General features: G+C 38.9%; 1 protein-coding gene across 2 annotated transcripts; it reads right to left on the bottom strand.

Moving 5' to 3' along the window:
• Positions 1-531: 531 nt before the first annotated feature.
• tsen15 (tRNA splicing endonuclease subunit 15) lies at positions 532-15,057 on the bottom strand. Of its 2 annotated transcripts, none has more exon segments than NM_001102835.1 (4): positions 532-2,876; positions 9,788-9,923; positions 12,699-12,780; positions 14,851-14,967. In NM_001102835.1, coding segments are annotated over 4 exon segments (507 nt in total). In that variant the 5' UTR covers positions 14,938-14,967; the 3' UTR covers positions 532-2,674.
• Positions 15,058-16,172: the final 1,115 nt, after the last annotated feature.

Raw genomic sequence — 16,172 nt, 5'->3', positions numbered from 1 at the left:
GGCTTAATGGCACTCTGCAGCTCCAACCCGGCCCAAGGAAAGTCTCCCATAGGGCTCAATGGCACTCTGCAGCTCCAACCCGGCCCAAGGAAAGTCTCCCATAGGGCTCAATGGCACTCTGCAGCTCCAACCCGGCCCAAGGAAAGTCTCCCATAGGGCTCAATGGCACTCTGCAGCTCCAACCTGGCCCAAGGAAAGTCTCCCATAGGGCTCAATGGCACTCTGCAGCTCCAACCCGGCCCAAGGAAAGTCTCCCATAGGGCTCAATGGTACTCTGCAGCTCAAACCCGGCCCAAGGAAAGTCTCCCATAGGGCTCAATGGCACTCTGCAGCTCCAACCCGGCCCAAGGAAAGTCTCCCATAGGGCTCAATGGCACTCTGCAGCTCCAACCTGGCCCAAGGAAAGTCACAATACCAGAGCTTGAGCTCATTTCACTTCACCAACTTAGACTATTTTGTGCAGATCCATCACATAAAGTAAGATTAAGAAACATTTAAATTAAAGGTTGGAATGTAACAAAACATGAAAAATGCCAAGGAGGGTGAATACTTTAGTAGCAAAGCACTGTATTCGTTTGTCACCCACATGAGATCACCTGTGCCACGTGGGCGAGAAAATGTTTTCAAATACCTAGAGTCCAGAAGAATAGAGATTGCAGTATGTAATACACTTTAACTGATACAGCTTTATGCCCCCCCCATATAGCCAAGGTGACACTGGAATCAATTTTCCAGGGGAGAATATATTCCTGACTAGTATCTGTTATTATCCGTTAAGAACACTTTCCTTTGACAAATGTGATGCTTTCCAGTGTAATTTCATGGTTTTGATCTTAGTCCTATATTTTTCCACCAAAAAGGTCTCTAATTGAATGTAACTCTGAACACATGAAGGTGGTGGCCATTGCCACTGGTATCATCCTATGCTAGACCATGAGCGTTACTAGTGTACAGAGATAACTATACATAAAAAGCATACATGTGAGCAAATTTGTTGGAGGGGGGGGTGCAGGTTCTTCATTACCAGCACATTACACTGGGTTCTTAGCAAGTTTCTAATTCACTATACAAGTTAATAAATATTACAACTATATAAAACACTAGGATGCCAATTCTTAATACTACTATTAAAGTAGATTCTTGTAAAACAACCCAGCAAATAAACAGATTTAGAGTATATCAGTGTCATGTGCTGTTTAAAATGCCTGACAAAATACAGCTGGATCTCTCACACAGACAGACTTTCATGCTGTAATCCGGGGCGGAGGCAGAGATTGCTTTGTAGTTAATTCTGGCTGCCTTGAGAGAGATTATTATAAGAATGAAAAGCCACATTAAGAAATAGATTATTTCAGTACTGTAGTGTAGATACTATCAGTATGTGAAGATAAGCAGTACTAGTTAAAGTTAAAATAAGACCATATTTTATACACACAAATTTAAGTTCTACAAATATTATGTCCCTAATGGGCTCCATCAGACTATTATAAGGAGAGGGTTATAAGGGCTCATTTGGGAAGGAGGAGGGCAGAAGGTGAGCCCACTTATGCCTCCAATAAACTAAAGGCTTGGTCAATAACAAGGTAACCAGTTCTGACTTGACTGAGAGCTACAGATTTCTCAACTGAAGTCACATCATCTTCAGTAAAGTGATACCCATACCTATACAATGCAGATAGTCAATTTCACTACAGAGAAGTGAACAAAATGTGCCCGTTTAATTTGTATACCCACCCCCATTGTTAGTACTGAAGGCATATTAAGAATTAAAATATAAAGAAATGTACATGTGATACATCAAATAGCAGCCATGTTTGACCAACTTGTAGTCATGAACAAACTAAAATGTTCCCAGGCACACAGGTTTTGGCACCAACAGAACGTATGGCTAGATTGTAGGCATAGATAATATCCTCAGTGTGGCCTTTTATATTTACACTTCATTTACAAATTCATTCAACTTTACAGATCTATAAAATTCTGTATTTTCCAGGCTTGGCTTTTAAACCTCTGCAGTAAGTTTGGTCTGAGGCAGATATGCCAAAATGTACATTCTAACCCATAACATTACTAGCTGGTATGCGTTAACATAACAGCTAAATGGAACTGTTGCTGGAGAGAAGCCAGAATCGCTACTTGCAGATTTCAACCAAACAAAGCGAAACATACAAAAAGTGTAAGTAGAGGAAAGTTATAAAGGGTGAAATTGGTGCATGGTGATGCCACACTGCATGGGTGAACCTCAGCTGGTACCTTGCTGGATATGTATGAAAAATGTAATGCCAGCAGCTTCTAGTACCTAAAACTACTAATGACTCCATGTCAGTCATGGAAATTGCCACACTTGAAACTGTACACCGATTGTTCCAAATACATTATTGGCCAGAAAGCTACAGAAATATAAATAAGAATTTCTCTCCTATTTCTGACAATGATCATATACAAAAGAATTTAACAACAGTCCTAAGGGTCAATGATGGCGCAGCTAGCTCTGTCCAACTGGAGGTCTAAGGGACCTTCAACTGTAGTCTCATTATTTCACTGACTTCAGCCACCAGATGTGTTGTTATAACATTTAATTTTCCCAATACATGGGTAATTAAGGCCATATAGAAGTCTCATAGAGTAATATCGATATCATGATATAACACCTGTACAATATAGAAAGGTTCTTCTATCTTAAGTGTCTCAGTCTTTTCTTCCTCCACTGTTTGTTGTCCATGTCCTCTACAAAATCCGGTGGATCTGGTATCACAAAGCCATCAGTTAGTTTGTAGTAAACAACGGTGGAATCAGATTCAACAATAGCCAAAAGAATACTTGATATGGATTGTGCTTCATCTGAGGTGCAATCCAGTTTCATAAACTGTTGAATCCTGGTGGGGAAAACAAAAACAAAGAGCATTACTGGCCATGTAAACAACTGCATATTTGTAACGCACAGCTCTAAATGTCAGACTGGCTTCACTAAAAAGTCAGCTATATGATAATGAATAAAATGGGAAATCTGCATTGTTTACTCTGAAAGCAGAGGAATGAACACCCAGAGGGTCTCTCTCTTTAAGCAAATTGTTTCCAGGAACTCATTGGCTTAAATAAAGTGGTGATCCATCTATTATACAGAAACTTGTCTGCACTTACCTAAACAAAAATTAACAAACCATTAAGCAGCTTCTGGGCAAAAATCTCTCTTATTTGCTATACTTGAAAGCAGAGATAGCAAGGTCGGGGACATAAAGAACTTTCCAGTAGTATTTTACATGTATTGTGGCACTATACAAATTAACAGTCACTATTTTATAACGCTGATATAACCTTTTGTTGCTAGTAAAGCCAATGAAAAATCAGTGGGTTAGACATGACATCAATATATGGCAAAAACATGGATATTCTCTCTCTCCATTAACAATGCCCAAATCCCTTCAACAGAAGGTACAGGGTTGAGACTGTGTAAGGATGTGCGAATCAACTGATGCTCAATATAGATTCCACAAATCCCGTTTGCATTGCTGAAGCCAGGCAGGTGTATCTAAGGCAATATATATATATATATATACATATATATTTTTGCTACTTACAACACATGTCTGACCTGTAAAGTGTAGAGACATTTTTACCATGAAAGGTTAATTTCATTAATTAATGTTTAGCAAGAAAAACTGTTGTATCAACTATTCAGCCATAGCTCCAAAGATATATAGGATAGAAAATCAATGTTTACCTCCAAATCTCACTCTAACTGTCCTTCCAGCTGGGCTTTCATATAAATCTAGCAGTGCAAACAGACATTCTCTCCAAATCAGTACACAAGCAATATGGTTTTTCCGTTTAGCAAAAACTATTTGACTGCAGCCTCTGCATTTTTCACTGCCACCATTAAACCATATATTAAAGGAACAGTTCAGTGTAAAAATGAAACTACAAAATAAAAAAACATTTCTAATATAGTTACTTAGCTCTCTAAGCTTTTAGGGGACCACATGGGACATAACTGTTAAGTTAGTTTGTGAGCACGCAGGTCAGCTTTAAAGGCAAACTAACTGAACAGTTATGTCCCATATGGCCCCCTGAGTGATTGGTTACTGACTACTAACAGAGCTGTAAAGCAGGAAGTGGTGTTCTGGTCATTATGTTAGACATCTGACCACTCCAGCCTTTATTGATTAAATTTTTGCCTAACTAACTATATTGAAAACATTTTTTTGCCCAGTTTCATTTTTACACTGAACTGTTCCTTTAAAACATTTTTAGATAACGTGCACAAGCACTTAATAAAAAAAAAAAGTTTATAGAAATGTATATCTAAAGTTAATCTTGTTAATTAAAGGTGACATATTGTATTAACAATTACAATATGCCAGTGCAGTATACTCTTTTAAATACAGAAGGAATATGCTTGAAAAAGTTCTATTGAAAATGTCTCCATCTGTTCCACTTCCTACTGCCCCTTTCCCAGGCTGTGATGGGGAGCTGCTGCCACTCAGCACACTGTGGGACAGAAACTAATTGGCAGCTAGGCTGACCTGATAGGGAACTAAAGCCTGTCTTTGCTTATGTGACTGCAGAGCCATGATTGCTATCCCCCTCCTACTGTGAACCACAGACAGTGACTGTAGCAGATCTATAGGGAGCTCCAATAAAAGATAATGATAGACTTTAGCCTAGAGTGAAACCAGCACCATACATTTTTACTTATGAAACTCTCCTCTAATTTAGCTGGGAAGACCATCCTATTAGGGAAAGATCATTACTAAACATTATCATCTAAGATAGGTATTAATCCCACAGAACAACTGTTTTTATTTATCACATTCCATAGTAAGTCATGGTTAACATATATTTTTGTTTTCACAATATTAACCCCCCCAGTGTATTTGATTACTGTTGCTAAATTAACTATAAATTAACTATTGGTTGTATCCCTTTACTAAAAGCACAAAAACACTTTAATTAAAGTTTGATAGACATACCTTGATCTGATTTGCGATGACTGCTAAGCTCAGCTTCTCAACAGCTGCCCAGAGCCCACTGAGCATGTGCAGTGCCACTGACACTTCTAACTAAATCCAAGATGGGGAGCTCCTCTCTACAACTGTGAGGGCCTTGATCATTACTACTATAGAGATGCTAGGCAGGTGCAGTAAGTTCAGTATATAAAATATGGCATTTCAAGCCATATTCATTCTTTGTATTGGTTGATATTTATATGTTATCTGTATGTTCAATATATAGATATTGATTTATTTTTTTTTAAATAAAAACATGACCAAATAGAATACTTTTTGTTTAATTTGTTTAACTAGGTTTTTTTTCAGCTACTTTTAGGACTTGATTGAAAATCCAAAGATGTTTAGGTTACATTCACATAAAAATACAGACAATTTAAAAGGGTCTTTCAAGCACTACTGTAATGATAATAATGTAAAATAATAATAAGTGAATCTGACCCTAGGTTTCTTTTGGTAAAATAAGGAACTTCATGTAGATGTTTAAGTACAGTATTATCAGAAAAAGATTGTTCATTAACAAGCATAATTGCATCCAGTAACTGTTTTGCTGTTGTGACGAAGAACAATTAAGAGCCAAATCAAAGGGTGCAGAAACTGAGGTAATTGCCCAAAGGTAATAAAGGAATGGCTAAATAGTGCAGGTACTGAATGTCAGCCTTGCATTCTGATGCTGTTAGCAGATGTTCATATTAAAAAGTCTACGAGCACTGAATTGAATAGCTGAGAACCACCATTTTTCAGCTTTCCAGTCTGTTGCTACGGGTTACAAAACCTGGAGCAATTTTTGCTCAGCAGCATTTAGCAGACACATTGCAAACAATGATTCAGTTAAGATCCCTGCAGACTGCACAGTTATGTTCTGAAGTTGCTCTAAAGGGAAAAGGAAACTTTAGTAGAATGCAGTGATATTCTAAAACAATTTTCAATTGGTCTTTATTTTTCCTGGTTTTGAATCAATTATCTTTTTGTTCAGCAGCTCTCTGATTTAGTATGTAAATGTTACCTGGTTGCTAGCCTAGTAACCAGGCAATGGGTTGAATGACAGACTGGAAACTGAATAGAAAAGTATCTGCCATTAGAAGACCTAAGAACCCAGTAAAAGGTAACTTAAAGGTGAACTAGAATTAGCCATATTAAAGGAGAAGGAAAGGTATGACCACTGGGGGGAGGGGGCGCCAAAATCTCTCCTTTAAAAGGATTTTCTACCTATAAAATATAATGTAACTTATTTATGTTAAGCTACCACTGATCTGCCACTTCTAAATGTAGTTTAACTAGTAAGTAAATTTCTCAACATGAAGGCACCTTTTTATATTTTGCTTGCAGACATGGTAATCTTAAAATATCCTGTAGTACAGAGAAAATAGTCTCTCTCATACTGTGGCTGAAAGAAACAAATGTCACACACTTGTAACTGGAGCGTGTTTCCTTTTGCTATAAACAAAGATACAGAACAATGGGCGGGAATGAATTTTCTTCAGAGAACAGTGGGTCTCTATATCCCTGCACAAGGATATACCTGAATCTCCAGCGCAGCCCTGCTCAGCTCCCCAGCATCTGAATATTCACTAGCAGACAACAGACACAGTAGCTCACACACTGCAACCCATTTCCACAAGTGACTGCAAGAAATGAAAGGAAGTTGCTCCCCAGAGAGGAGCCTGAACAATCGTGTACTTGTGCAGCTAGCAAGCCCACTTTCCCTACATTATCTTTCTATAACCATTAACAGATATTTAACAAAAACAAATTCAATTAGCAATTTGCTACACAATTTTTTCCTGTAGTAGCAAGAAGATGGTTACTGAAAATGTAGGTGCAGTACATTCATGGTTATAATGTACTTTCATGTGTGCAAAAAATATATGCAATATTTATTAAGTACATGCAAGTTTTTATATTTATAGGTGTGTGTGTATGTGTGTGTACAGGTATGGGATCCGTTATTCAGAAAGCCCAGAATTACGGAAAGGCCATCTCCCATAGACTTCATTCTAATCAAATTATTCCATTTTTTAAAAAAATGATTTCCTTTTTCTCTGTAATAATAAAATTGTACCTTGTACTTTATCTCAACTAAGTTTTAATTACCGTATATACTCGAGTATAAGCCGAGGTACCTAATTTTACCTAAGAAAACTGGAAAAACGTATTGACTCGTGTATAAGCCTGTACCGCTCCCCGTACCGCTCCCCATACTGCTCCCCGCTGCGTCTCAGCTGGCAGGTGTGACGGAGGACGCGGGGGGGGGGGGCTGGCTCAATTCACAAGCGGGGGGGCACACAAACTCCACTAATGCACGGGGGGCGGGTGCGCGCGTACTGCTCCCCATATCTCCTGACTTCACGGGCAGGGGCGCACGAACGCCACTAACGCTGACACTCTTGACACTGCTGCCATGCGCGCACAGGGGGGGGGGGGGGTGTGCGCATACTGCTACCCATATCTTCTGACTTCACGGTTAAATTATTTTCTTGCAGACTTAGGGTATGGAGATCCAAATTATAGAATCCATTATCTGGAAAACCCCAGGTCTCGAGCATACTAGATAACAGAATATGCTGTATAAAATAAAGCAGACCCACAACAATATATTTTATTACAACTGAAATCTTAGTTTTCCAAATATAATTTACAGACTGGTGTAACATCCCTTTCCCATGCCCCTAAGGCTCTTGTGGGATACCAATGACAGCGCTGTATGTCACTAACTGGTAAAGGGGTGACTGCCATGCTGGAGTGCTCCGTTGCTAGTGAGACAATGGGCCACTGTTCAAGAAGGAAATCCTCCAGTTAAAGCTGGCCATACACATTCAGATTTTAGTCTTCTTCCGACAAACGTTCGAATATCGATCAAACGTTTAAATGCAACAATCTAAAACTAACATTCAGACTGAAATTGTAGGCTAAAGTCCTAAAAATAACAAATCAGAGGATGTTTTGAACATGAAATAGTTTGCAGACACCAATCGTACAAAAGTGATGTCCCGGAAATGCCTTGTAGGTCCCCCAAGCATATTGTCAGATACACAATACACACGCAGATTTTATTGTTATCCAACTGACATTTTCTAACCTGTCCAAATGGCTAAACAACCAATCATCATCCATGGTACAAAAATTTTCAGGGTGATAATTCAGAGCCCACATACGGTCTAAAAACCTTACAAAACGGATTATATTGGTGCATGTATGGCCAGCTTAAGTTTCCAAGCCTCTAATTATACATTTAGAATTGCTTTGTACATATTTTAGTGGAAACTAATCAATAAATAATAAAAATACTGGCACCATAGTTACAAAACTGCAGCTTGGAAACATAGACATTGTATGAGAAACATTTTTCACCCCAGATCAAATGTACAATTATGGGCCAGGCTTGCATGGTAACTGACCAGTTGGGCTGCAGGTAGCATGGATGTGAGAGTGACCACCCTTGCATTGTTCTGTCCATTGAGGACAACTGTGGCTCCACTTCACTTTTTTTTAGCCAATCCGCAGAAGTTTTCCTATAATCTTATATCATTTTAAGCTGCCCTTCCAATGTCTATACGTGCCTAGATGGTTAGGCGTTTATGCTTGAAATCTAGGCAGGTATGGCCATCTTATGTTCTCTGGAGCAGCAGCACTGATTTGTAACTTCCATTTGGCTAGTTCATTCCTGGGATCAGGCAGCTCTGCACAATAGTGATGTGTGCTTCGACAAAAAGACAACCTACACCTGACCTAACCAGACCGCTCCCAACCCGAACCCTACCTGACATGTTGTGCTATCAATACTTATTACCCACACTGCCCCCACCCCACTTGTGACATCAAAAAAAGGAAGGGGGGCTATGCAGGTGCAAATATATAAATATAGTGACAACTGGAGGTGAAAGCAGGATATAATGATGTCACAGACAGGGTGGGCCAAGGACAGAGTTCAGTTGCCAATTGGATGTAGTTTTATGGCTTGAACTTGCCCCCCCTGCTGGTTTCGGGGTGGCTAGGACATCACTGCTGTACAAGTTTAGTGCCTTCTGGACCTCTGTGGGTGGCAATGGCAGACACTGAGATGCTTAAAAACATTTTGCACAATAATAGGCAACTATATTCTAAGTAATTTTCCAATATGCACAAATTGCAAATTTCCAATGATGTTTTCAATACTTTGCTACTAAAAGCAGTTTCTAATCTATCTGTATTTGTGCATTCTTTGCACAGCTGTTTCTGACTACATGATCTCCTACAGCCAATACTCCATTACCCGCAATGCCTTTCAGACTTTTTTTAATAAATTTAACATCACTCATGTATATCAGAAGGTTAATTTAAATTGTCTGCTTTCATTATGTAAAAGTTTACATTTGGGTTTACAGCTCCTTTGATATTATATTTTTTTTGTATATTCTTTATAGAACAAACATTTCTTTTCATTTTAATTCTACAGAATAGAAAAAGTATTGAAAAACAAAGCTCATATGACACTTTACGTAGGTCAGGATAACATTCTTCGATTGTAAATTTTAATGCAATATGGACAGTGGTATTCTAAGACAAATTTGAACAGGTCTTCAAATTTAATTTTTTTATACTTTTTGAATTACTTTCAGTTTTGTCATGCAGCTGTGAGGGTTGGCAAGGAAAGGGTTTAATCCCCAACTGTGAATATATCAAATATATTCAGAATTTTTAAAAGTAAGAATTTCACTAAGTTGCAAAAGTATTTTACATTTGTTTGTCCGGGAAATAGATGTGTTAACTATCACAATAATGAAGCCCTAGTGGTTACCTACCTCTCATGACTGTATGACATGGATACTGGAGTCGGTATTATCAACTGTGGTATACAGCCTTCTTTCTCCAGTCCGTGTAAGTAGATAAGATGAAGTTCTGATGAGCCATGAATCTTCACATCATGCCAGTTTCTTACTGTAGGAATAATTTAAATATAAAAACATTAACAGGACAAGTCCTCTGAATTTAAAGGCAATTTTTGTTTTATATAATACAAAAAAACAAAACAGTTTTTGGACTTGGATCACCTTTAAACTGTATATTTACCAACAGCTGTTTCGAATGACTATTGGTACACATGTTGCCCCTCCAAGCCAGACTGATATCCATGTACTTTGGATACTGGTCAGTACCGTAATCGGTTACAAAATTTCAACTACTGATGCACCAAGTCATGGTGTTTGTATATTGCACTAGGTGATCACCACCAAAAAAGAACATTCAAACCAAGTAGGGGGAACAGAGAATTAAGCTATGAAGGCATTAACCCTTTAACTCTCTAAAGCTTTGTTTATACTGTGTGACAATCCCTAACTGACCCAAACAGGATTTACATTCCTAAGGCTTGACCTGCCAAGTCAATAAGCAAATGCATCCAAATGGGTATAACTAGACACATCAAGGCTTCTGTGTGCAAATTGGGAGTGGCAGCATGATATTAGGAATGTTAACGCATGGTTAGGGAATAAATGCAGATGGAAGTCTCCCTTTCATTGCACCCAATTTTATTTCACATTAATTGCAAAATGCAATTTGTTTGTCAACAGGATGAAATATGAGTGTACCTGGAATCCCAGAACCTAGGTGTGTCTGAGGTGTCACAGATATCTGCCAATCTCAGAGGTTATTTTGGGTGTGACATTGCACAATTGTGCCAAGATACATTTGTAAACACAAAGAAAAGCAAGAATCACTGGCCCAAAACTTGTTACGATTGCCATTTTGTTCATATCACAAAATGGAATGGAATAATGGAATACTATTGTATTGTTCTAAGTAAAAGGGTGTGTGGCTTTCATTGTTGTAAGCAAAAAACAGGAATTTCAGCAGCAAAATAGAAATTCTAGAACACCAGAAAGCAGCACATCGTTATTGCACTTGTTTCCCACTAATATGTTACCTTTCACTACTGTGTTAGAGGAAATTCTCCACTCTTAACCTCTTCCTTTCCATGTCTACTCTAGAAGCATCCTCACCTTTTATCCACATACACAACAGTCTCTCCTTCCCTGCATTTCATTTTCTCCCCTCCAACAGCTGCATCTACAGTTCCCCTAGGCCCTGACATACCCATCCCTTTTTCATCATTTGAACATGCCCCACCCAGCAACTGTCTCTGAAAACTGGCCTCACTACTTCCAGTCTCTTAGTAAAATGCCCTATATTTTGTGCATATGTTTCATTAAACGTGGTTTGATATATGATTAGAGAACCTATTAAGAAAATATTAAGGAAGGTTTAATGAATCGCAGTAAAGTAGTATTAGTGAATAGCAAAAGAACAGACCCTCATAGCCACTCCACAACATATAATCCCGACAGAGCCATTATGAATAATTACATTATTATATATTATCATGTTATTTGTCCCAGGCTCACTGTACGCTGTTTGACAATGCATGGGTTAAATGTTTGCCTGCAGCACTGTATAAGCCCCCTACTGCTCTCTAAGTGCTCACAGTAATTGCCAATTATAGAAGTTAAAATAATGTGCATAATACACATTCAGAATAGGGCACATGCATGTATATTAAATGCCAATGTCAGCATTATAACAAAGCAAAAAGGGGGAAGAACAGCGGTGCTGCTCAATGGGGTGTCAAACAGAACACCACAAATAATAATTTCTTTTAAGTGCATTCTATTTTCTAATTTACTAACATTTTAAATATGAATTAGTTTTTCCCCCACTTCTCAGGGTTCCCAGTAGCAGGTAAGTAGGGCAGAATGCTGACTTCCTTACAGTTTGATTCATTATTTTATACACTGCACAGCAGCAGCTTCAGCTCCTACTGAGCACACTCCCCATGCTTTAATAAATCCACAAATCCATATTGCAATGGATACACTGGGTCAGATTGAGTTTGATAAGAAACATTTAGCACAAGAAAACTCCATTAAACTCTATGTGGAAATCTGGAATGGAACCAGGAGATAAGTTTATTTGTTGCATAATATTTACATCAAGGAAGGCAGACATTTTTCAGACTTTGCACACTGCCTTTATCTGTTGTATTGCCACAAGTCTCTGTGCTCTGTTTCAGAACAAAGGGACCTGTGACTATCCCCATGAATACAGTGCCGTCTCTGTTTAGAAGCACTGTATTCATGAGGGGAGGGCAACGGGAGGCATGTAGGCATTCCCCCCAGACCGTTCCCTAAATTGTGCATCATTTATTCAATTTTTATGCGCCATGAGGTGTACAAGAGCTATTCCCTCAAGTGCTCTGTGCATGAAAACTAAGGGTGCACCCTTATAAGTTTGGTAAGAACATATTCCCTTATATGCATGGCTGCATACTCTGTGTAACACTGGTCACCCCAGCTTCCCCACTCAACTCAACTGTCATCTCTCTTTAGTCTCACATGCTTACTCAGGTGGCAACAGGGGGTTACCAGCTCCTGCTCTATATTGCACTTGTTTTCCCCCCACTTTCTGTGCCATGTTGTGTGACTTTTTGTGCACTGACTGCTACACTGTTTACATGGGTTGCCATAACAGGGGCTTATAGCAGCTTCTGTATGCATTTTACAGGTGTTCAAGTGATTATACTGTTAGAGTAACAAGGAAGTTCAGCTTTAGGCAAGCAGAAACAAGCCTACAGCCAGACAATGCAAAAAGCATATGTCATAATATTAATAACAACCAATGCTTGTATGGTGATGATAGCTTTCTGTGTATGAGACTCACCTTCTAAAAGATCCATATATACTAAAAATGCTGTATATACTTGTGCACTGTCTGCTACATCCATAGCCATCATTTCCTTAAACTGCAATAGAAGACAAAACAGAACATTTATTTATAATCAAATGACAGGAATGCTGAATGGAAAATACTGCTGCATATACTACTAAAATGTAAAATGTAATAGTTTTAATTTACAGCAGGTTAGAGAAGTTTCTGAAGGAAAGAATGCTTTTGTGGGTCAGAATGATTCCACAGATTGAAAGGAAGCTACGAAACACTGACAAACCATTTCCCAGCAACCCAATAGGCTAACAGTGTAATGCAATCCCACCTTCACCTTGTTCCATTGCGAAGAGATGGATTCTGGGACTGGTTTTCCCTCTGCTTTCACTAGTGGGAAGTGCACAGATTCACTAAAATGCAGAGGGACATGAGGTTCCAAAATCCATCATTTCACAATGGAACAAAGGGAGGGGTTGCATTACACTGTGAGCTTAAGGAGGTGGGAACGTCATCCCTGCAAACAGACACATTATCATCATTTCCTTTTAATCTGTGGAATCAGGTATGTCTCTGAAAAATATGCATTTATAATTATTTCTTGAAGTCCAGATATGATTTAGATGAAAAGCAAGATTTTATGTTTTGAAGAATATTGGTTGGAATCTATTGTGTTTTATGTGACTTATTTTAATGTTTAACATGTTTACTACCCCTAAAATCCTGATGCAAAACAGCCAGAAGAAACAGTATAACAGAAAGGAGCAATCATACCCTCAGAAATTCTTCTATAAGCACTACATTATTTTAATCCCTACTAATCAGAAGCAGCAAATGAAATGCCTGTGATTGCTGTGGGCTACTTCCTACATTTTCAAGATGCACATATTGTTTAGTATGGGTTGAGATCTACAGCTACTCCTGGAGCTTTAATCACATTCACATTTGAGCCACCTTCAAATGGAAAAAGTGTCGGGGAGCAACACAAGCATGGAAAAAGTTCTTGGGGGTGCAAATATGAGCTATAATTGGCTACTTAATAGCCCCTATGTGGACTGGGAGCCTATAGAAGTCTCTGTTTGGCTTTACACTGGTTTTTATGCAACCAAAACTTGCCTCCAAGCCAGAAATTTAAAAATGGTAACCTACTCCTCCTGGGAGCAACAGCCAAGGGATTGGTGAGCAACATGTTACAGGTTGGTGATCACTGACTTAGTGAGTAGCAGGTGTGACTTTGGGCTAAACTCCACAAGTTTTTTTTTTTTTCCAGATTTTGTGGGACAGACTTAAGCTGGCCGTACATGCACTGATATTATCACACCAAACCTCACTACGTGCGATATTCGGTGTGTATGGCGGCTTGAAGAGGCGACCGATATCACAAAATGCTGCCGACCAGGTTAAAAGATTTTAATTGGGCGCCATTGAAGGTGCCCGAGCAGAATCTTCGTTCAGGGCTGAGGTAGAACTTCTATTGTTTCTACCTCCATATCTGACAATTCAGCCCTGAACATCAGTGGAAGGTGAGAACAATCTTTCATGCAACCAATGGTCGCACGAAAGATCGGAATTGCTACGTGTGTGGCCAGCTTTAATCTGACCCAATCCATGCAACAGCACAAGATTTTGTAGGATCGTACAAAATCTGATCTCTATAGGCTGTAATGCAGTTGGATCAGATAAAGTCGTATGGAGCGTTTAGTCCCTGTGTCTACAGTACACTCACAGTCAATGTATTTCAATGGCAAAAAAAGTTGCTCCTGGTGAATGCAGCATGCCGCGTTTGCATCCGACAGATGTAGTTTACAAATACGATTTTTGTATCTGTCCCATTATATCATATAAGTTTTGCTGATCCAATTCCATCTGTGAAAAGCGACTGTGGAGTTTAGTCCTTTATCCACCTCATAAATTACAGGTTTAGCCGCAACACTAGATATCACTTGTATTTATATGTTATTATGTAGGGCAACTGTAGGATTGGGCCATAGTTCCCCTCACAGTGACATTCAAGAGACATTAGGAAAGTGTATGGATACATTTAGCTTAAATAGAGGACGTGAGTGCACACAAGGCATCATGGCAGAAACAGTAAAAACGAAAGACTGATGTATAGCATATCTGAAACAGGGAAGGCGGTATATAACATCACCCGTGGGTGTTCCACAATCCATGGCTCCTCCCACTCCCGGTTCCCGGGACTCACGCCGGCTGTACATTCTTCCTGATCCGTCTCCATAGCAATAGACTACTAGCGCGCAACTGAAACGCTTCCCCGGGCAACAATGAACTGAATGTGAAGTTCCGGAATCTTGTCACGTGGTTGGTGTGCTGCGGCTCAGTCAGTGTCTTAGCGAGAATTACCCCTCACGAATCGTAAAAATAGTAGTGAACCCTACCCAAACAAGCTTGCAATCAATGATCTGTGTCATGTGTATTGGCAATATGGAAAGGCTAGAGGCTAGGAGAATATAGGGTTCTATAGTATCATTCCAATGAAATCCATACTTCTATAATGAATCCTAATAGGTGCTGTCAACTTCCCTGGTTGCTCCCAAGTTGAATCAGAAGACAGGAAATCCAGCAGTTTGTTATGATTATCGCTTTTAAACCCCTAATTGTTCTATAGAGTTAGTTAGTTAATATATGAACCAGCAATACTGTTGTGTTTGTGACTCAGTGCTGGCCTGTTAGACTCAACAGGAGTGGCAATATGATTTTGTAACATTCAGCTTTTACTAAATTGAAAAAAGTGATGGAGTATTTTCTGGCAAATTAGAATGCCGCTATACACCAATATATATACACCAATAGTTCAGAAAAATATTCTACCTCAGCCTGATAAACATGAGAATCCTGAGAAGGATACATTTTATAAAATGAAGGGCTAAATGCAAAAGTGTTTCTACAGAGACAGCAGCAGTAGTAGCCTGGCTGTTATGCAATTTTAAGTTTGTGTGTGTAAAATATATTATCATGCCTCAAGGTTTGCAGGAAGTGGCCTTATAGCTTTAGCTGGCAAAGGTTTATTTCCTGTTATTTATATATGGCTAACACATTATCCATCAATCCTTGCACCAGTGGAGCTTATAGTCTTAGGTCCCTATCATATTCACACGCTACAATCAATGTAGTCAGCAGCCAATAAACCTTCCTATAAACTTTTGGCATTTGGAGGAACACCCACACAGACAGGATATACAAGCTCCTTACTGAGTTGCCTGGATGGAATTGAACTCAGAACCCCAGAACTGTAAGGGAGAAAGGCTACACACTGAGCCACTGTGCTGCTAATGGCAAAAGAGAAATATATATATTTATATATCTCAATTGGTAAAACAGTTCATCATAGTTTACCACTAGAAAAGTTGACAGATGTCAACTCTGTTTACTTTTATATCTTTTTTTAGGGGCATATTTATGAAAGGGTAGACTAATTTTCATCCTTTAATAGATAGAAAATTGCGAATTGTG

This window comes from Xenopus tropicalis, chromosome 4, assembly GCF_000004195.4.
Source record: "Xenopus tropicalis strain Nigerian chromosome 4, UCB_Xtro_10.0, whole genome shotgun sequence".
Lineage (NCBI taxonomy): Eukaryota > Metazoa > Chordata > Amphibia > Anura > Pipidae > Xenopus > Xenopus tropicalis.
The sequence above is the reverse complement of the archived record's forward strand: the minus strand, read 5'-3'. Positions and strand labels throughout refer to the sequence as shown.